The sequence below is a fragment of the Paramisgurnus dabryanus genome, chromosome 17, assembly GCF_030506205.2.
Source record: "Paramisgurnus dabryanus chromosome 17, PD_genome_1.1, whole genome shotgun sequence".
NCBI classification, from domain to species: domain Eukaryota; kingdom Metazoa; phylum Chordata; class Actinopteri; order Cypriniformes; family Cobitidae; genus Paramisgurnus; species Paramisgurnus dabryanus.
The window spans coordinates 25434838-25458055 of record NC_133353.1 but is presented as its reverse complement, the minus strand read 5'-3'; the positions used below and the strand labels follow the sequence as shown (position 1 = coordinate 25458055).

The 23218-nt window shown below is 37.2% G+C and overlaps 1 protein-coding gene across 1 annotated transcript; it reads right to left on the bottom strand.

The window, feature by feature from the left end:
* Positions 1-762: 762 nt before the first annotated feature.
* crip2 (cysteine-rich protein 2) lies at positions 763-23107 on the bottom strand. The gene is made up of 8 exons (XM_065288525.2): positions 22910-23107; positions 8914-9008; positions 3744-3801; positions 3302-3433; positions 2904-2972; positions 2697-2791; positions 2520-2577; positions 763-1890 (listed from the first exon to the last, which is right to left on the bottom strand). The coding sequence occupies exons 1-8, from the start codon at positions 22950-22952 to the stop codon at positions 1823-1825; spliced, it is 618 nt and encodes a 205-aa protein (XP_065144597.1). The 5' UTR covers positions 22953-23107; the 3' UTR covers positions 763-1822.
* Between the last annotated feature and the right edge of the window lie 111 nt (positions 23108-23218).

Sequence of the window (23218 nt, the reverse complement as noted above, 5' to 3'; positions counted from 1 at the left end):
CTTTTATAAAACGGTTACCACACAATATTAAAGTAAAAAAAAACTATTAGTGCAACTTTCATGAAGTTAAATCAATAAAAAGCATTTCTTCCGCTAGAAAAAAATAGTCCCTGACCATGAACAAAAATGTGTTCCAATGTGTAATATGCATGATAGCTAAAAACAAACAAACCGATGCATGTGGTTGCTGTTGCTAAGGGCGCAGTGATAAACAGAACCGTTGGGTGAAGCGGTCATAGCCGTGTTTTATCGTGAATAAAGCACACCCATTGACCAATCAGAACTAAGGATTGGAACTAACCGTTATATAAGAACTAATTTATAGCCACCCAGTCATTTTTTAGTTGTAGAATTCAAAAAGTCCACTCATGTAAACACAGGTGTAGTTTAACTACTGAAAAAAGTAGACTAACTATAGACAATTGACAACCAGATGCTGTGGAAGCACCTTAACAACATTTTAAGTGTCTCCCGTCTGGAGACTGTCCAGTCCGGAGATTATTTTAAGATCTTGGCCTCGTCTCTTTTGTTGAAGTCTTGGTCTCGATTTAGGTGGTCGTGACTACAACAATGTTTCTCAGTAATAAATTGTGATAGATTATAACATAACACAACGCTTTCTAAACCATTTAAAACTTATTACTGGAAACAGTCAGTCAGTGACTGTAGCAGAAGTCCATCCATATCCCATGATGCTCTCTTCCTGTTATAACACACACCGTAAACAGAATGTGACTGATGTGATATGAAATCCAAGACGAATGAAGAGTTATGTAAGCTTTAATGCAAGATTAAACAGACAGAAGCAGCAGGACCAAATTTCAGGATCTATTTGCAAGAAAGTTATCAAAAGAACTAAAGCGAATACAAACTATAATAGCAAAAACAGTCCAAACGCACATTCTAGTTGAACTTAATACAAGCTGAAGAAATGTAATACTACAGTTTCATCACTGAGAAACTGGGGTTCTTCTAAAACAATACAAATGTGTATTCATATCTTTTCCTAATCTGATTCCACGCTTTAAGTAATGGTATTAGATTGGTGTCATAAATATTAGCTGCAGCCTTTTAAGTCATCAGGCATCAATCCCTGTGGACTTCAAATAGTGAGTGACCTCATAAAAAGTCTGTCCTCCCCTAAAAGAAAATAAGAGCCTGGCCATTTACTTGACTGTCTGCATACAGTACATCTTGCAGACCATCTCTTAAAATCCTTTAGTGTAGGAATGTTGCCATACTGCCAAAAGTAAATCTGGGTTGGAGAATGTTATTTATGGTGATGTGCTCCTGAGCTGCACCTGCACAGAGGTGACATCAATCTGCCTGTCTGCAAACGATTGAAATGGCATAAAAGCAAAGCACTCTTAAACACTTAAAACTGCTGTTTTATGTGCTACAGGGGACATACAGTGCGTTCTACTGTACATGCAGTATTGTCAGGGGTGGATCCAGGTTTCCCCTTGTAGAGGGGTTTCAACTTTGCTTAAACGTTGGGAAACACTGATTATACATAAATAAAAAAAACATACAATTATATAAATTACAAATAAATCACATGGATTAAGTCAGACATGATCACATTGTGTATATCATGTCAGTCAAAATGTCTGGAGGGAAAAGAAGAAATTAAGTGGAACGATAAGGGTACATTTGGAGCTTGGAGCAAGTTGTGGTAAGTGGCATCACTTTTCTGCAGGAAGATCCGAACTGGCACGTTATCCGTGATAAGGCGGGGAAATTCGTGAGAGTGCGTGAGGTTCAGGAAGTGGATGTGATTATAGTGATGATGTCGAGGAATCCGAAAGGACTTAAGTAAAAATCAAGGCTGTGCCTCAGCGTTGACCTCCTTGTCATAGATGTAGCTCCCGACACCACCAGTGTTCACACCTGTGTGAATTACAAACAAAAATCACATAAAATCACATTTAAGTAAATAAATAAATGAAGGTAGACGTGATTTGATATAGCATTAATGCTAACTAATAAGGCACACATGTGAACACGCAACAACAATTTTTCTTTTGAGATAAGACAAATTACAAATGTCCCAAACTTAAAGGGATGTCATTTTGTTCTAAACCTGTATAAATTAATTTTTTCTGATAAACACAAAAGAAGATATTTTGATAAATGATGTTAAGCACACAGCAGATAGTGACCATTGACTTCCATGGTAGGAAAAAATATGTTGGAAGTATTGTGATAAATGAAAAAAAAAAACATATTTTGATAAATGATGGTAAGCACACAGTTGACGGTACCTATTAAATTCCATCATATTTTTTATTCCTACTATGGAAGTCAATGGTCACTATCTGCTTTGCGTTAACCATCATTTCTCAAAATATCTTCTTTTGTGTTTATCAGAAAAAAGTTTAAAACAACATAAGGACGAGTAAATGATGACAGAATTTTCATTTTATGGTGAACTATCCCCTTAACAATTTTATAACAAATCAAAATGGTATCATGGCTCCCCCTAGAGTTAAAAAATAAATAAATCTCATACACAGTACCTTTTGGGCCATAGAGAACAGCATAACATGGTTTATGGCAGTAGGGCTGACCCTCATGCTAAAAAAAGATTAAATATGCATTTATAAGCTTTTAATATAAGAAAAACATTTATTTTATATTAATTAACATATATTAATTTTGTGATCTACTATAAGCAGCTTTTGTTTCACACTCACCTCTGCATGACTGCCAGCTGCCAAGGTCTTACTGCACCTCTCACAGCGCAGGCACGGCCGATGCCAGTCTTTCCCCAGTGATGTCACCTTCTCAGCTGCCATAAGCAAGTAATAAGGCGTGTCATTTTTTAAGCTCTACTGCATGTCTGTTATACAGCACATATCTTGCCATTATAAACCGAGGTCTACGGTTTGAGACGTACATACCGAAATAGACCTTCTTGTTGCATCTGGGACACATATTGGCTTCTCCAGAGAAAGTAGTGATGCTTCCAGCTGAAACAAGAGGTGTGCACAAAACACATTACGCAGTGTTTAGTTTTAATGACACATTGCATTTTATTTATAAAGAACAATGCAGTACTAAGTAAAACAAATATCCGGTTAAGAGAACTGGATGAGGAATACATGCTAAATTATATCTAAAAATGAGCTAATGTTTTGTCTTGCAGATAAGCTATGATAAGACCAACATAATCCCCCATAGTGTCATCAAGACCCAGACGCTGTGGTCATACAAGACGTTTTTAGATGAGATCATCCACTCGGCACTGTTACAGATTCACCTCAACCAGGAATGAAAGCAGCTGCTGTTTTTGTTTTACCTTTAGATGGTGGTCTGGAAGAAGCTGGAACCAACTTTTCCTGAGGTTTAGGTGCAGAGTCCACAGTGGATGCGGGTGTATTGTTGGCTGGAGCCTCATATACATAAGAGCCTGCACCTCCAATGTTTACACCTGGAAATAAACAAGAATACCATCAAGATGTCTCACCACCAATGAAAAACATACAAATGTGTTTTACAGATATCTTTATTTTTTACAATAACTGCTAAATCGGAAATAAAAAATAATACCCAGCAGAGGGCGCTCTTTAAATTGGTTCTGTAGCTTACTAAATGTCATTTTAAAGTGTATTTTAAATATACCCGAGATAAAAACATAATCATTTAAAAACCTTGTATTAACCAAATAATAATGTTCATTCCATGATTGACTACATGACTCTGTTCATGATTTCACTTTTGGTTACATTAGCACCTCTCACCTTTTGGCCCAAAGAGGGCAGCATAGCATGGCTTGTGGCAGTATGGTTTCCCACCGTGCTGTGAGGAAACAAAAGAAAAGGCATGGTCAATACTTTAACACTTAATCCAATGAAAATGAATAGATAATATAAAAATATATTGCCTTCTAAACACAATAATTTGTTCATATTGGAGACTCTATTCGTAAAGAAGTATGTATTTGTGCAAACAAGGAACAAACTGTATCCCTTGTCATAATCCAGTAAACTTCCCTTCCTTGATAACATTTGCAGTAGTTCCTAGGACACGGTCTATGTTGATATGTAAAACATTAAAAGTATGTTGTGTGTCTGCACTTGTACATGAGCTATTGAAGACAGGCCATACTTTAATGGCAGGTCCTCCCGGAGACCTTCGGTTCAGGGCCAGCGGCGGGAAAGGGTTGCCATGGGAACCGTCAAGAGGGCAGCCGTGGGACTGTTACTGCATATGGCAGGATAAAGGAACGGAAGAGTACAGCGGCCTCATGCCAGTTCAAAGGAATGCAAAGGGACAGATGTGTAATGAGTCCTATTCTCAGACAAGGTCAAAAAAGACTGTGATTGAAAAACATGATGTAAGATGTCAATGCTAAATAAGGTAAAAGGAAAAAGATATGCTTGTTAGCTAAAGAGGTCCAGCAATCTACTTAGGGCTCCAACATGACACTACAGAGGGAATTTCAGTACTTCACCAACATCTCGTCTCGCATAGCCAGATTTTAACCATTTATATGTTACAAAACCGTCCATAGACAAGAAAGAGTAAACTGATTGATTTCTCTTTTATATGAATGGCATAAATGGCAAATTCACATTTGAGAGTTTTTGTACGCAACTCTCTAAAGCACTTTGTTTTCCAGACAGCAGATAAAAACCTGTGCACCTTGAAAGCCAGATAATCAAATTGAAGCCTTCCATCTGGAGTAAGCTTGCTTTTTATGTGTGCAATATGCATTAGACATGAAAGGTTAGTGGGCATGATGTCTGAGGTTGTGACTACCCGCATTTATCAGCTCCCATTTAAGTTAAGAGTAGATTTCCCTACCCACACTTTTCCCAGACAATTCAACTCTTGGGACAAAGTACAAACCCTCGCCCAATATCCCCATTCCTGTTAAACCTTTACACCAAAAAAACAAAGATACTTTAGGATCATCATCTTTAGATACTAAAGTAAGTGTGTCTTATGTACTGTATTACAGGAATGCCGTTTGTCAGAATCCACAACAAGAAAAGGGAAGGATTGTGTTTTAAGTGAGGTTCTGCATGCATGGAAACGGTCTCACATTGTTGTTGAGCAGTGTTTGGTGCCACTTATGATCAAGAGTGCACAGCGATGATCTTGAAAAAACTACAACCTCTTTGGCTTTTGCAATACTAGTAGTAATATTTAGAGATCGTTTAAATACTAATAGACTAGTAGTATTTATAATGATATTATGAGTATTTTAATGATATTAATAACAATAAGAAATCATCACATTTGCAAAACATTTTCGCATTTTATTTGATGCAACATTTACTAAAAATTGTAAAAGTTAAACTTTTAAAAGTAAAAAAAGTTCGGCACACTTTGTAAGTAACACACGGGCACTTCTATAGAGTGCCTCAGGGATGACTTATTTTTGTAGGCAAAACCCGGAAGTGAGTTTTGCAAGCATTTTAGCGCTTCCCGTTTCATTGTCCTGAAGTCAGTGGTTCTTAATGGAATTTTGGTTAAACGCCTCAAATAAGATCTTGGGTTATATTTTCCGACATAAAAAAATGCAGTAATGCCCCCACTCGTGACTTTTAAAGCTTTTACGTGTCTTAAAAAGGGTTGCTAACAAATTGCTTCATGGGACTACAGACATTGTTCGGGACTATAAACGTCATCATCACTCATAAAGATCTCAAAAACAACGCATCATGGGCACAATTCCCGATTTAGATTTATCCATGGAATGTTCCCAAAAATCTGTGGGACAAATGAATGGGCTTTTTGTTAGAAAAAAACAGTGTCCTGCTAACTTCCAGGTTGGCCTACAGGAATATATATGAAGAGTTTCGTTGCAAAACGATATAACTCCGTATTTTTTATTTTTCAGAAATCTCGTTTTTTGGTTGTGCATTCCAATTAATATCAATTCAACTGCTGTTTTTTATTTAAACCTTAATAACTTAAAAAATACAGCTAAGTAGCACCATAAGTAAGAAATAAAGGTCGAGAGGCTGTGCTGTTTCGTGAATGAGTAACGGCTGAAGGGCGTTGTTAGGCACGAGTGCCTGCAACCCCTTCAGCCGTTACTTATTCACGATACAGCACTTGCTTCAAGAACCTTTTTGCTTTTATAAAACGGTTACCACACAATACTAAAGTAAAAAAAAATTGTGTGCAACTTTCATGAAGTTAAATCAATAAAAAGCATTCCTTCCGCTAGAAAAAATAGACCCTGACCATGAACAAAAATGTGTTCCAATGTGTAATATGCATGAAAGCTCAAATAAAAACAACAAACTGATACGTGTGGTTGCTAAGGGTGTTGCTAAGGGCGCAGTGATGTATGGAACTGTTGGGTGAAGCAGTCATAGCTGTGTTTTATCGTGAATAAAGCACACCTATTGACCAATAAGAATAAAGGATTGGAACTAACCGTTTTATAAAAGAAATAATAACATGACAACATAATAATAAATGTTTTGACAAAAAAAATGTTAGAAACGGAGTTATCTCGTTTTGCAACGACACTCTTTATATAATCCCCGCAGCACTGTATTAGACAGTAAATAGTAGTGATGCACCGATGTATCGGCCGCCGATATTTATCGGCCGATTTTTGATGAATTTGAAACCATCGGCATATCGGCAATAGCACGAGAAAGGCAGATACCGATTGTTTATTAATTAACTGCATAAAGAAATCCATTATATGTAAAAAATGAGTTAATGTTGTTAATAAAATAAATGCTGAATAGCAAAAACCACCTTTGAAGGTTGTCATGTTGTCTTATTATATTTGTTTTAGCTTAATTTGTGTCTCTCTTATTATGTTGGTCAGTTGAATGTTAATTAGATCCAATCCATGTTCAGTAAAAATAATTTGATGCAGAAATAAACCAACTAATAGACCAACTGTATACTATTGTACACGAGTGTTTAATATCGGTATCGGCATCGGTCCAAAAAAATCCTATCGGTGCATCCCTAGTAAATAGTCATTAAACGTCTAAAATTATCTTTAGTTGTACATTTTCTGAGAGGTGTACCGTCCTAAATGCTTAACTAATACAAAGGATGCGTGTCCATCCATTTGCGCGTCTGAGATTTTGGTTTTGTTTTTAAACATGCAGGAATTAGAAAATTGTTACATGAGTAGTTACACGAGTAAGTATGGCAGCACAAAATAAAATGTGGCGATTTTTAAGTGGATAAAAATGATAACTATATTGTATTGTGAAAGAGCACTTACTGTAGTTTGCAGCACTTTGACCTCGACGCGCAGTAACATCATCACTTCTGACTACTCCCCCTCTCGTTCAAACTTCCATCAATATTACTGCACCCGAGGTCAAATTGCTGCAAACTAAGTACCTTACAATATATATTTTATCCTTTAAAAAATTGCCACGTTTTATTTTGTGCCACCATGCTTACTCGTGTAACTACTCATGTAACAGTCTTTAAATAGGGAAAATATGGAAGTGTTTGGTGGCTTCTAAATTCATCCCTGTTTGGATCCTAAGGAATGAATGGGGCTAAGCTAAATGCTCACGACACGCTGTACAAAGATTAAGTGCACACACTGAAAAAGATAGGTATTTGTAAATTAATCTTAATTAATTAATGAAAAAAAAAATTTGGGGTAAGAACTTAGTAAAATATAGAAAAACTGTGATGTTTTCCTTTAAAACCGCCTGTGTCTCAATGTCAATAAAAACTAAAAGAAAAAAAGTAACATATATTGATATTGTTTTTTACTTTGTGTGTGCCAAATCTATTAAGTTTTATCAGTGATTTTAAGGTATGGATGCAGTGATTTTTTTAACCTTAAAAAATTAATTTAAAAAAATTAACTTTGGTCCCCACAACGTGATAACTACCAGGCGCACACACACACACACACACACACACACATTTTTCCAATGCAACAGTCAAGCTATAATCTTAAAGCTTATGTTAAAAGAGATCCTGAATAATTTGGCTCTAAACATTTGTGTTTTCTCTGCTGCAATTCAAATGTAGTTGGTCACAGTGTGATGTAACAGGATGTTATGCAGGTCGTAGACTGGTCAGGAGATTGGACATGCACAACATTAAGCACATCAATAAAGAGAATCAATCTAGGACTTTAAACATTTCATTATGTTGCATTTCACACAGATGTCTAAAAAACAGTGACCACGTTTACATGCACCCTCATAATGCAATTATAATCGGATTTTGGCAATATTGCAATTATACTTTACCTCATGTAAACACAATACTTTGATAAAAATAATGTGATTAAGCTCATAATCACATCAAGTATAATCGTATTAAAACAGGTGGCGTACGCCATGTAAACACTTTAAATCGCACTATCTGAAGTATGTGTGTGTGTTTTAGTTACGCACCTTAAGAAGCGCAAATTCGTTTTAAATGAGCAGTCTGGTTTAATACGCTGCTGTCACGTTATTTAAGCCGTCATAATATTTCTGTCTTTATCACGGCACCGAATAAAGAAATACATGCACGTTTGTCATGTAATGTTGTTAAAACAGTGGACAGTATATGTGAGTCCATCATTTGTGGTCTGCACTGGGCTATTTTCTAAATAATCTGAAAATAAAAACTGCATGTAAACAGGAGTGAAGAGGTTAGCTCCAGTCATGTACTGCGATTAAATCCTTACTCTGATTATAGCAAATAATCGCATCATGTAAACATAGTCAGTGAGAAAGGCTGTGTGTGGCATACTACAAGAACGTGCAAGCGAGACATAAACACATAACACCACATGACGTGTGCTTTAGTCCTAATGCTGGAGTAGTACTCTTTAAACAGAACTGCTGACCTTCTGATGGAAACGTTCAATGTCATAAAGTCAATACTCAGCTGTTAGGAGTTTGAGTTTCCCCTGTTACACAGCAAAGAGAGGTAGTGTTTGATCTGTAGCTTTCATTATCTCACCTCAGCATGGCTGCCTGCTGACAGGGTCTTACTGCAGCGCTCACACTTCAGACAGAACTTGTGCCAATCCTTCCCCAATGATGTCACTTTCTCAGCTAGAAGGCAAGCAGAAGGAGAGGAAAACAATTATGAACTAGATTTTGACACTTTCTGAAGGTGTTTGACACCAAAAGTGCTTTAAGTGGAATGGAGCGTGTTGCTATAAGGCTGCTAGTGTGTTCTGTGTGGTTACATCAAAAGAGCCCACCTCTATATGACATTATCTAGATAAAGTATGACTCGCGTTTTTCTCCTTTTTGTTTGCGCCTGTTTGCACCCACTAGGTGAATATTGCTTTAAGTCTGATCACTTTAACTCTTTCCCCGCCATTGACGAGTTATCTTGTCAATTAAGAGATAACATTTGCATGTTCCTGATGAATTTTTATGTTAATCTGCAATACCGCAATTATACACTAGATGGCACTTACCCATTTATGAAAAAATTGAAGCCAAAATGTTATTTACTAATTTTAAACTTTGTGTATGTTTTGATAATCATTCTGAATCTGATCTCTAACAAAATTCCTTCACAAAAATGCAATTATTTCAGCTTTTTGCTAAAAAAAATATATTTTCAAAGAAAAACGTAAGAGTTTATAAGGAGAGAAAAAATATATAAATAGGATGAAAAAATATTTCCCCCTGTTTTGTTTGTTTGTTTATTGTTTGTTTGAAAGCAGAGGGTCTGTTCTTTAATTTGATATATTTGTATGTTTATATATATTTTTTACTGGAAGGCATTTTGTGAAACTTTTGAGAAAAACACAAAAACTGCTGGCGGGGAATGAGTTAAAAATGTATCTCTTATGAACATGTCACCTTTTTTGAGACATAATTTCTGTCAATTGCAGAAAACTATGCACTTGGGTTAGGTTTGAGATGAGGTTTGTTTAAAGGTCCACTGAGTTTTAGCGGCCTCAAGTGGTGAGATTGTGTATTGCAACCAACAGCAGTCCACAGCTCACCCCTCCCTTTCGAAACACAGTGTTTGTATCCCAATTCAGGGGCTGCATCCTTTAAAGGCCGTAAAAACGCAACAAAGGCTGTCCCAATTTGAAGGCTCCTTCACATGACGCCTCCAAATGTGGCCTTTGTTACCCCTGAAACCAAGGATCCATAAATGGATCATTCACAGCCTTGGCTATCCCAAGTTTCAATGCGCATTTGACGTTTAAACATTCAGAACTGTAGTAAACTATCAGAGTAGATTTAGCAAAGGTCCTTGTCACTGTTTTGCTATTATAAATGATTTTTATTGTGCATGTTGCGTTTCACTTTTGGTTATTTCTAAGGTTGGTACATTTTATATACAGTTGGGTAGTTTAATCTGCATCAATGTTGTATTCGGTCTTTCACAAGACATAAAGCAAATCATGTCGTGTCTCATATTGTGATAATAAAAAAATAATGTTTGTGGACATGCAATGGACTGCCCTAACATTTTTGATCCTTAAACTGTGGGATAAGATACTGCACTGTGATGATGTGATGTGATGTAAATCTGATGCCGGTTTCATTGCTGTACTTTCCCCTCATTCCGTATCTTGGAAGCGGCAGCTCCTGATTAGCAACGAATGTGCCATGGAATAACATTATGACACTTCCTGTCTGAAAACCCAATTGCCTAAAAAAGGAAAGAATGCTGTGCATTTCTTTAAAGGTTAAAGCAAAGAACCTCTCTTGCCTCAACGTCAACAGTTGTCTTAACATATTATTATTAATGGTTGCTTTACTGTATAGTTTTCATAGCTTCATGATTTGTGTTTTTGTCTGGGAATTTGTATTCTGGCAGGCAATGAGATCATTTCACATTGTATATTTTGTGAGGTCATGGTGGATTCTTCCATAGCTGAGATGTGTTGATGTGCAACACAATGAAATGCTGTGGCAGAGGGATAAATTTAGCTGGAAAGTGATGACAACTAACAAAGACTTCTCTATTTCCCCTCCTGTACCATTTCTATAGGAGGGCCCCGCTAGACTTCTCCAGACCTAATAATACTCCTTCAAATTATATATCAGAGTCTCCATACAATGAGTTGCTGAGACAACTCTCCTGCTGAAGGAGGAAACACCTTCTCTTATCAGAACTGGGCATAATCGGTCAGGGAGAACAAACTGTTTCCTTCTGCTCCCTCCTCCTCCCTCGCTTTCCCGTCTGGAAAAGTATTGTTTTCATTCTTTCAGTCCTACTGCCCTCTTAGTTCATCTCTTGGGGGGTCTATGTCTGGGTAACAGAGATCACTTTCATCCCAAGAAGAGGAGATTTATATGGCCAAATGTATAGTTGAGCAAAATAATACTGTTCCAGAAACACACAAAGTGCTCCCACACAGAGATGAACCATTTGAAAAGTGCATGTGGGTGACAATATAAGGGGATTGTCTGAAATTTTAACCTGCCCAAAACTCACTAAGTTATGCTAAGGCATTGCCTTATTAAAAATAAAGGTTCCTTAAGGTTCTTTGTTGTGCTGCTTGGTTCCATAAAGCAGTGGTTGCCAACCTTTATCTTTCGATTTGAGCCCAACCCTATGCATCAAGGGTTTTCAGACCCTATTGTTTTTGTCAGCCAAATCCCCTTGACCTAAATATTTTTTTCTTGAATTACCCTCTAAGGGTAAGTAAATATTTCAATAATATCACATTTTTCTTCCGTTTTAAAGTTTTTATCAGTAGCATTTTACATAGTTATTGTTATTATTACTTGTTATTAGACCTTCATGTGGTAATTTAAATTTTTGTACATAAAACGTATACTATCTGTACATTTTGCATGAGTTCTCAGTTATATTGTTGTGTTGTGTAATGGTCACATGACATGCAGATTAAACAAATATAATGTATATTTTCGTAAATAAGTGTTTTATTTAGATTTTTGTTTTAAAAAGATTTATTTACATTAATTTAATTATAATGTATTATTTGTAATCTATTATAACCCCTTGGAATTCCCACACGAACCACCAGTTTGGGAAAAACCTATTCTACATCCACTTTTCCAATTCATTTTGTCATTAAATTGAAAAGAACGATGAGGTGAAGAGCGCAAAATTGAAATACAATTATATAACATAAGAGTATTTTAACTACCTTATCTTGCTATTCTAAGCATTAAAAAAAAAAACATTTTATACATCTTTATTTTGGCGCGAAGTATATCGGATCCAGCGGCGATTATGTTTAGAGACGTTCCGATACCCTTTTTCCTCTTCCCAATAGACTGTAAAACCTAAAAGTTAACTCAACTCAAACCATTTAAGGACACCTGTTTCAATAAACCATTTAACTTTTAAAACACATACATTTGAGTACTGTGAACTTAAAGAAATTGAGTCATATGCAGTTATGCACTTATATTTAAGTTCACACTACTTAAATATAAGTGCATATTTGCACATGACTCAAGTTCACAGTACTTAAACGTATGTGTTTTAAAACTTAAATGGTTTAAGCAGGCAACCGGTTTCCTTAAATGGTTTGAGTTAAGTTGACCGTTTTACAGGTTTTACAGTGTACAGATTCCTATACTGGCCTCATGGTATCTTCAGATACAGAGTACTGATCCGATACCTGGGTGTAGCAGCGTTAGCTTTAGCATTAGCTAATCGGGCATATCTAGGTCTTGTTATAGAAAATGGTATTAGATTAGTACTTGCCGATTCTGATGCCAGAATTTTTTTGTGGTATCTGCGGCATTTCCGATACTAGTATTGGAATCAGAACAACCCTAAATTTGTTTGTGGAAGGAAATACACATCAAAAACAATAATTGGTGGAGGTTTTGAAATAGACTTTTAAACAAAGTTGCCAATGGAGGTCTTTTGTTGTGTAAGGTTGCTGAGGAGTTCTGTTGATTGGCTGGAGGGAATCCCTAATTGTGCATTTAGCTGAAAAGACCAATCACACATTCCTAAAGTTCTGTTAAAAAGTAAAGGGTCTTGAGCTGTGTAAACAAATATCTACAGCTAGGTTTCTCCACCTAAATATTTCAGCAACCTTGCTGGAGTCAGGGTTATGTTCCAATAAAGTCTGCAGGACTACACGGTCCCTTAATCCGTTATAAACCATACACAATCAATCACCACAGAGATATCCCTAACAGCACTGTGATATTGTACGTCCCTTTGGGGGGGTATCCAACCAGAGAGGATAGATGCTCCACCAGTCAGGGTTTCATTAGAGAGTCATGTTACCCTGGATAAGAGTCATAGACGCACCGAGAGCCATAATGGATGTTTTGTAAGATTATATGCAAGGTTATGATGCCTCACATCGTCCGGCTCTAATGAGCAAGGACAGAGGGGTTATAGTGCGATATGTAAACCTGATCGCAGATAATCAGCTCTGCTTTTTGTTTTGAGCTGTGGAGGGTAATCTCTTTAGTTTCCTCCTTTATTGTTGCTAAATGTCTAGATTGTCCTGCTGGTGGAGGTAACATCTTCCATCAGCATTAAGAACTTACACATTTTCCTGTGGTCAACCCCACAGCTTCACCCCAACACTGAGTGAAATGATCCATGAACACCACGGAGGTTCAGTTTAATGGGCTGTGTCCAGGCACAAAAGGACTGTAAATGAAACCATGTGCGCTGATGTGAGATTAAAAGCACCTTCGCGTAAGTGCGCTTATGCCACCTCAGCGGAAGACGCAGGCTTGGATGTGGGCAAATAGTGTTGTAGCTCTCATTTTCAAGGTACTGTAGATGAAAACAAATCACTCTCTCTACCAAACAAGGTCATGGAAGATTAAACAAAATCAACTTTAATGTGCGAGATTTATCAAACTGATTTCATAACAGTAAGACTTAAGTGGCACTCATAGAATCTTACTACATGAGAAACCCATCTTTATCTAAAGAAGGGAATAGTACACTCAAATATACCCAGATGTAACCTCCTCTTTTTAGCTGAATATAAACAATTTTAGATTTAAATGCCATCATGTTATTTATATTGCGTATGGGGGTCAACTTTGCGAAGCTAAAAAAAGCACTAACATCCATCATTGAAGTAATACAAATGACTCCAGTGGGTTGATAAATGTCTGGTTGGCTTGTACAGTTAAAAGAAACAAACTTTAAGTCATGACTGACAATCTTCAACTGCACTGTAGCTCTTAAATCTCCTGAGTTTAGTTCCAGCCGGAGTTTAGTTCCAACTAAACACTTGTCTGTAATTTTTTTAAGTAATTCCCAAGGGCTCTGGTAGGTTTAGGTTTGTTTGTTTGTTTGATGGTTAAACTTTGCAGTACAGTGGCCATCCGTCTTAAGACTATGTTTACACTGTCAGTGCAAATCTAGTTTTGTGGATATCCGATTGAAATCTGATATATTTAGAAAGGGTAAAGTGAAAAGTATTAAACAAGATCACATGAAATCAAATTTTTCCAATGCAGTTTCAAGCTACATTCATGTTATACCTTTCTGCTCATCCATTTCAGTCTGAATGTGCTAATTGATTTTGTATGGCTTTTTTTAGTTACATTATATTGTCATTTTCTGTAAAACACAAAACAAGTTTCAAATAGTTCTCAGGGTACATTGACGCCACACGCCCTTTCGGTCTGCACAATACTGCATGAAGTCAAATATATTTATATGCATTGATGCATAATACAATACAATAGATATCCACACATTCATCTATTATAGGCAGATATATAAACAATATATATTTGAATATATTTATTTGTAGCAGAGATGTGTGTGTTGATTGTGTAAAAAAATATTAATCTAACTTATTAATAAATATTTTTAAATGATAGAACCAAAGTCAAAAGGGTTAGGTTGTGCCCCGCTCTCCCCTACATTAAAGAGCAACTAGGTCCGATTCAGGATTTTACATTTCCTTCTTTGGTGTGTAAAGCCGAAGGTATACTGGGGATGTCTGCGTATGTTCGGCATCCGCATGACGTCATTTTCGTCATCAGGAGGGTCCGCGCGGACCATCCACGTGCGGCCCAAAATTTGAGACCACTCAGACAGTGCGCGTTACAGTCCACATGCAATTGTGCATGCGCGTGAAAATATTGAGACAGGACACTCCACTACAAACAATTATACAAAGGAAATAGACAGCATTTGCACACACACCCATCGACTTTTCTTCTTTCTTTTTTACTTCTTCCAAGAACAGAAACTGTAGAGCATTTTCGTCACCATAATGGTTGATTCCTGTTCTGTGTTTTCTTGTTGTTTGTTCTAAACTGTGTTTGCAATGGTGGATTGGTTACTTTTCTTCACCTATCCTAAATGTTTTAATGTAATGTAAATGTGGCCAAATCAGTGCTACCCTGACAGCCTGGTAGAGTAATAATTTGAATAAGAAATTATTTGTATTACGTACATGTCGAACACGGCCATTTGCACGTAGCCACGATGAGTATACTTTAAAAGCTGCGCTCACTTAAGTGTGTGTTACTTCCTGGGCCGGTTGACTTGGACCCTGGTCATTATCATAATGCCTCCCGCTTTGACTCACAGCCTGTCAGTTAACTCCTGTCAGCATTGCATTGTGGGCGAATCTTTCAAACATAGTAAGGAGCGTCACATTTCCGGCTGACATCCGAGGTATTTAGGCCAATTACAACATACAGATTAGCTGGCCAATCAGGGACACAGCACTTTGCAGATGAGTTTTGTACAAAATCAAAGAAGGAAGGCTGGAGCTACAAAATGTACGGTATGTGGAAAATAATGTGTTTTTTACCACACACCACGCATACACATTGTATTATACCAAATACACAAAATCACGTTTTTAGCAAATAAGTGAAATAGGTGCACTTTAAAAAAAAGGCAAAAAGTAAAATGAAATGTATGTATACATGCACCAACATACAGGCAGGATTAATACCTGTAGCATTGTGTGCGAGAAGTACTTTCTTTATTTGGCGACACAGCACCTTGGACGCGCCTCGAGAGACTTCTGCATAAAGACCTGCTGCATGAGCACAAAGAGAGCAAAGGAGCTAGAAACCCCCTCCGCGGTGGATGCACTTGCGCTTATTATGAAATTTCAAAATTACTTGTTAGTTTGTTATGAGCGGATTCCACACTTAGTCTAAAAACATTTTTACATCACGCAGAATGCACGGAATAGAAAGTGCATTACGTCTGACATTTTATTTCATGGTAAAGGAATATACAGTCATACCGCCCAGCCCTAGGTCAATATATAAACATTTTCTAGTTCAATTAAAACATTTGAATTATTGTTATTGTTTTTTATTGTTGTTGTCATATGTATTTAGTACAATACAATGAAATGCATTTTGCTCCATCACATGCAGTACATCAGACATACGAGAATACTTAGAGACATAGACCGAAAAGTGCATAAAAAAGTGCATCAGTTATTCAACAGTCTGACCGCCTGTGGAAAAAATTATTACTAAGATGGATGGTACTGGCTTTAATGCTACGGTAGCATCTCCTGAATGATTGGGGTCACTAAACATTCAATCAGCTTTCCTCTTGCAACGGGAAATATAAATGTCGTGAAGATCAGGTAGGTCAGCATCAGTAATCCTGACTGCTGACTTAACAACTCTTTGCAATTGTTTACGATCGTTCGAGGTTGTGTTCCCATACCACATTGTGATACAAAAGAAAGAATGACATAATGCAGAATAAATGATAAAGAATGGAAATAATAGAGGCTGAAAAATTCTACATTTTTTAAAGGAAATTGCAGCCAATAATTAGGCTATAATCGCTGACAAATTAAACAGAGAAACAAATGTATGCTCTACTCGAAAAGAACTAGACAGAAATAAGGGGTTTTAACATGCTGACCCTGCCTTAAGCAAAGTCTGAGATGTGTAATCACAGATAAACAGCATTAGGCTTTAACAACATTTAACCAGCTGAACACCCTACGGGTTCCGAATTGCATCCTCAACAACATCCAAAATCCTTCTTTCTTAAATAATGAATTTTATTAGGAATGAAAGAGCAGAACATTGAAAGGTCAGTATAAATAATCATCTTCCTTAGTGAGTGACAACTGGCTACTCTAAACTATCCAAGCAAGTCCTAGTGAAATCATACTCAAATGCAATGTGCAATGACCGTACTTGAACACTTGAAAAACTATTTAAATACAAAGACAGATCTGTTTCCAATACTGCAATTATTATTATGGACCCATCTGTTCAAAGCACTAGTACAGTAGCCCTCTCTCTCCAACTGTATCCTCCTGCACCTCACAGCAAAAACAAAATGCACGCCATCTGGGTCCAGCATGGCATTTCGCTTAAAGTCACTGATTACAGTTCAACCCGCCAGCTTTGCACCTGAGGGTCCCGCAGGCCACAGCCAAACACGCATGCTTAAACAATGAGCTGAAATGGGGGTAAAGGCACCTCAAATGCAGACAAATACACTTCCCGGCTCCAGGAAGCGGGGAAATGATTGCTGCCGTTTGTTCCCATGATCCTCCGCTTTTTTCAAACTATAAATAGCACACATGCTCTGGGAGCGAATGATGTTATAGAACACACTTAATGACCCTTCTGCTTCATGATGGCAAACAGTGCCGTGCACCGCCAGATTATGCCCCTAACAGTCCACTCTTGTGCGGCAATTCCTTCTCCAAACAAGTCTCAAATTGTTGTCTGATTGCAAGCTTGGATTTCCAATTTGCACTGGCCTGTGAACTTCCATACAGTAGTGCGGAAAAGGATGGGTGTGGTTGCAGGGCTTTGCTGCACAGATGTGGGCCTGCTGTTCTCGGCTGATGCAAGGCCCGACAAGCTTGATGTCTGCATTTTCAGTCTAGGACGGGTTTCTCCCGCTACAAATTAAGCAACCTCATGATTTTCTAGCCTGATTGAGAGCTGCATGTGCATGTGTGCTACTGCAATGCCCACGGCTGTCAGTACAAATCAATGCTGCCTCATGCACCGCTCAGCTTCCCTGCAGATAATGATACACTCATCATCACAGCTAATCAGTGCTAGTAAATTTTAAGTAGCGGTTGACCAATATGTTTTTCCGATACAAAGCAGGGTAAGCTTTATATCCGGCCACTTTATAACAAAATGCTTAGTTAAAATTCGAAATAAAAAGTAACTATCCATTTAAACATTTTCAGGTGCTTTTATCCACAGCGATGATATTGAAGGAAAATGCGATATTGGAAAACAGTAATACTTTTAAGCGTAACTAAACCCCTGGTCAGAGCCTGACTCCACCCACTGGCAATATTTGAAAAATGCAAGAAAAGTGGGCAGATCCCAACGGAGATCGAACTAAGCTCGTACCAGTGTGTGGTGAGATCGTAACAAGGGCATGGTGATCTTGAACCTGCTTACGTCACAAGTCATTTTTTGAACCCACCATCCAATAGGAAAATTCAACTGCAGTAGCCACCGTTCAACCTGAAGAGGGCAGCACTCAGACGTTTTTACACCATATATTGTAGTATTGTAACACTTTATATCAAAATGTCAAAAAACTTCCTAAAATCAATGAACAGCACTAATAAAGCATCATTCTTACAGATCATTAACTAAAAAAAGTTGGTTTAGGGTTTAGTTATGCTTTAAGTTACTGCAAACCGCCGTGATATGCATATTGCAATGTGCATAACGATCCATTGCTAAGCTTACAGTAGATTGTAAAACAAATACCAAGAGCAATGACATCTTTCTGGTATGTTTAATATTTGGCTATTTTGAAATGATGAACATGTCATTCTCAAAGGTCAGGATGCTCAAACAAAAAGAGCAATGTTTTAAATGGCCACGTTGTTTACAAATTTTGATTTTAAACACACAAAACATATAAACAATCCAAACAAAGGTAAAAAAACATGCAGTACTAATTTTTTATGCATATCTCTAAGTAGAGCAAATATATGGAGATACATAAACAATCAGTAGAGTACATGTAAAAATCATGCATGTTTACAAGTCTTTGATAGAAATAATTAGATTAATATCAGTTTAAGGACTAGTCACACGAAGTGCTCTTACATAACGGCTCAGGTAACACAAAAGGCAAAAGACTCGTAACTATGGTGGAGGTTCATGCCTGCTAGGAATCCTGACCCCCATTCTGACTCCCAAGATTACACAATTCTGCTTAAAGCAGAATGCAAAGACTCAAGAAGCAGCATTATATAACAGATTCTGCAAATTTAAACAGCTTGTGGGGTAGCCATGCAGAAAACACGCAATGGGCGCAGGCAGTGAGTGTACGCGAGACAGAGAGAGAGATGGGCACAAACGACAAAGAGATGGCCTAAGAACAAAGAGTAACTCTCTGTATCTAGTACCCATACATACAATAATGTTTGTGTAAAGTACATGAGAGCAAAACAAGCATTGAGACAAGTAATGTTTCTATTGCTGAAACCAAAGGAAAACATGATGGAGATGCCCTCTCTCCTTTCGATGTGACTGGCATTGTAAGAAAGAAAGCATTCTTTACTTCTATTCAGAAATGAGTACAGGCCCTGAAGGGACAGCGGCAAATAAAATTCCAGTGCCATCATGGATTGGCATCATTCTCTCTTCTGTTAGCTTTGATACAATGCTGTTTGCAATTAATAAGACATGACATGTTTTCATTCAAATAAACTTTTAAAATTTGTTGCAGGGTTTATCAACAAAGCTGCCTTTTTTTAAATTAAACATGCAATTCCTCCAAGTGTATTTTTTTTACAATTCCATCTATTCTGAATGTTTGAGAAAAGGAAAACTTTTGATTTCATTCTGAAAAGTAGTTAAAGCTCTTTATACAGCATCTGCTACCAGCTGTTCAATAAATGCATCAACAGTAAAGCTAAAAGTTTGAAGATTTTCCACTCAATACGGTGGCTTACCACTTAAGTCTGAAACAGGATATAGTCAGAAAGGAATTAACGGAACACACGCACTGACTCCCACAAACTCAATTTGGAAAAAAACGTCACTCTGGAGCCACAGACTTTGTAACCAAAACGGAAATTGGTAATTTTTTTAACATTTTAATTCAATACAACTACGTTTTGTGATTACATTTTAATCCATTCAATTAAATTCAAGCATAAAACCATTATTCCTGGTTTCCATTTACGTCTCTTGACTGAAGGCTTGGATATATAACCTTCACTTTTCAAACATTCCACCTAGTGACATTTACATATTTAGAGGCACCGCTGAAGAGGACCAAAATAGGAGTTTTGAACCGCGCCCCTGCTCCTCCACAGCTGGATGGAATGTACTTTGGCTTCAACTTATGCCTAATAAAAGAACAGTCACTTACATCCTCATGACCAACTCCCTTATGACGTACACAGAGGTCTGAGGTGAGACCCTATATTGTTCTTTTTTAGTACTATGACATCATGGACCACTTTACGTGTTGACAATAAAGCACCGATCCAAATACTTATTTACACTCAATAAAATATGTTTAAATACAACCTGTGTTCATTAACACTTGTAGAGGTATTATCTGTAAGTATCCATGCATCTTATAGCATGTTTTGCGTACCATTTCTTTGCCCTTGTGAAATAAGATAGTTGGTTACAACTGATCTCTTAGGGTCATAGATAGGAGGGAAAGTACAATGCTAAATGCAGATAGCCAAAAGCAACTAAGCGTGTAATTGGTGCATTCTTAGGATAGCGAGATAAATAGACTTATCAACTTTTAAAAGTACTTCCCTTATCTTTTGTTCTTGACGTTAAAGGTTGTGCATCCCATCAGCTACAGTATTTTAGTGCACATTTATCTGTCCCTTAGTATAACTAGCCAAATTAGGCAGATGCCAACATGGAAAATGTTGCCCTCTGGGCTTATAATAAACTTGAACCTTGAACCTTGATGGACAGGTTGTGTGACACCCTCGTCCTATAAGCCAATAATTTATTGGCTGTGCATGTTAGAGACTTTAAAAACCTTTGAAATATATATAAAATTGTCTATTTTTCATTCTCTCTCTGTCGCATACTCTATTGGGGCGGTTCCCAGACAGGGATTAGACTAGTCCAGGGCTCCAGACTGCCACCAAATGGTGGCATTTTGCCAACAAAATTTGAGAGTGTGCCACTGAATTTTACATCCAGTCGCACATGTGCGACCAGTAAATTTGACCTTTTTTTGTGATGTGACACTGAATTTGAAACAGCACATTGTACTTTCTGCATCTATCATTAAAGTATTAATAAGTAATACAGTGGAAATTAGTAGAAATGTGAATATTTGGTTAGCATGATGATTTACAGTGTGTTCCCCTAAATTTTCTGGTTGCGCCCCTAAAATTGTCAGTTGGGGGCCACTGTGCTCCTAGTAAAGAAAGTTAGTCTGGAGCCCTGTAGTCCTAGACTAAAATAAATGTAAGAGCTGTCCAAACTAAAAATAAACTTGGACTGACATATCTTAAAATACAGTCAGTGCCATTTGTATTTCCTCAAAATGCACACATGCAAGTAATGTTTTTAGTAAGGCATGTTTGTAAAAACTAGTTATATTTTCTAATTAAACATAGGCCTAAAATAATCCCTGTCCGGGAAACCACCCCTATGTCCTTATCTATTAGGGATGCACTGATATATCAGCTTATAATCGTTATCGGCGGTAAAAAGCATTTTTCCTGACTATTGGACATCGGCCGATTGTTTAAAAACAGTGATGTTTAGGGCAGATTGTATCCTGGCAATGAAAAGGTGTAGAAAACGCATCAGATCTCATGCTGTGTGATTTTTCTGAATTGGGTCACAGTTTGTACGCTCTGTGCTTCTAGGACTTCGTGACACAAAACTGTCTGTATCTATTGGTAGATATGATTCTTAGTAATTGGATATTAGTATCTGCACACACATTTTTATCTGTGCATCACTAGAATCTACAGTAATGTTTGAATTCATGGACATCTTTGTTTACTTTTTTTTTTGCATGATGAACAGTTTTCGTACTTTGATGGACCACCTATGTAAAATCTGGGTCCAGTTGAGACATACTGAAATAACAGATGTCTCAATTCAACCACTGACACGAAGCCAATGCAAAGAGCTGCATAGTACGCTTTTAAATAACACCATCTCGTACTATTGATTTAAAACCTCCAGACAGCTTTAGTATTTGTGTCATGGCTTTTATGTTGACACAGATTAATACAACATAAATAATAGCTAAATAACCATCTCAGTTTTCACCACAGGCACTGATGCACTGATGAAAAAACTTATAAATATGAGAGCAGGGATGATAAGGTCAAGTGGGAAAGAGGTTATTCAAGCGCTTAAATGGTTTGAATTGTATATATTGAACAGAAGTTAATACAGGGCAGAAAATAGATATAAATGTATAAATGTACAAATCTTTTGGCTCACCAGACAGAGAAAAAGAGAGAGTCACAGAAAGAGCCATGTGCTCTATTATGAAAGAAAACATCCAAGTCTATAAAAGCAAATTGACTTCTACCTTAAAGTCTTCATTAAAGAGTTAAAAATAACAACTCGTCTAGTGAAAATAGTGGAACATAAAGCAATTCTAGCCTGATTACAGACAGCTGTATTATTACTGTACATAAGTGGGCAATGCAATTTTCGTTTTATAAACTGGCTGCAATTTCACAAAACAGTATTTAAGTGTTAAAGCTGACAAATGTTGTATCTGTGCATCACTGGAATCTACAGTAAGGTTTGAATTCATGGACATTTTCCTTTACTTACTTTAGTATGCAATCACGAAGTGAAGCAAATAGATAACGTTACCTATTTTGACAATGGATTCGTGTTGGTGATAACGTAATTTGCAAACAAACTTAATTTATAATATCTATCGTAAACACTGTTGTGTGTAAATCCTGTTTCGACTTCCTAAATCTGTGTTTTTTAACAAACAAACAAACAATCGTTTTTCCTGCTAATACAGCGTGGTTGTAATTTATTACGTCAAAACGTCACGCTTACGTTCATTTAAACGGAGTAATATAGAGGTAAACATAAAACAAACTTACCAAAATAGACGGTCTTTTCGCATTTAGGGCACTTTGAGGCCATCGTCTCTTATTTAACGTTTTTTGAAGGATAAAATGAATTTCAAACGTGATCCTCTTCAGTCAGCGGCAGGTTTCTCCTCCAAGCGCGCAAGTCGACCAATAGCTGAGAGAAATACGGGAGCATCTCACGCAAAGCACCGAACCGTATTTGAAAAGCCCCGCCTTCTTTCGCAGGTTTGTGTTGAAGCGCTTTTCTGTCAGCTAATCGTATTGGTCGCGCTACTGGTCAGTCAAAGTAGGCGGTGCCGTCTGCATCTGTCTAGCTAC

Bases quoted from the DNA above. Each gene is read 5' to 3' on its own strand.
- crip2 (XM_065288525.2), bottom strand. From the start codon at position 22,952: ATGGCCTCAAAGTGCCCTAAATGCGAAAAGACCGTCTATTTTG. The intron at 2,578-2,696 runs GTGAGTGTGAAA...ATCTTTTTTTAG, and splicing joins CAGCTGGCAGTCATGCAGAG to CATGAGGGTCAGCCCTACTG. The intron at 1,891-2,519 runs GTACTGTGTATG...TAATTCACACAG, and splicing joins TGTTCTCTATGGCCCAAAAG to GTGTGAACACTGGTGGTGTC.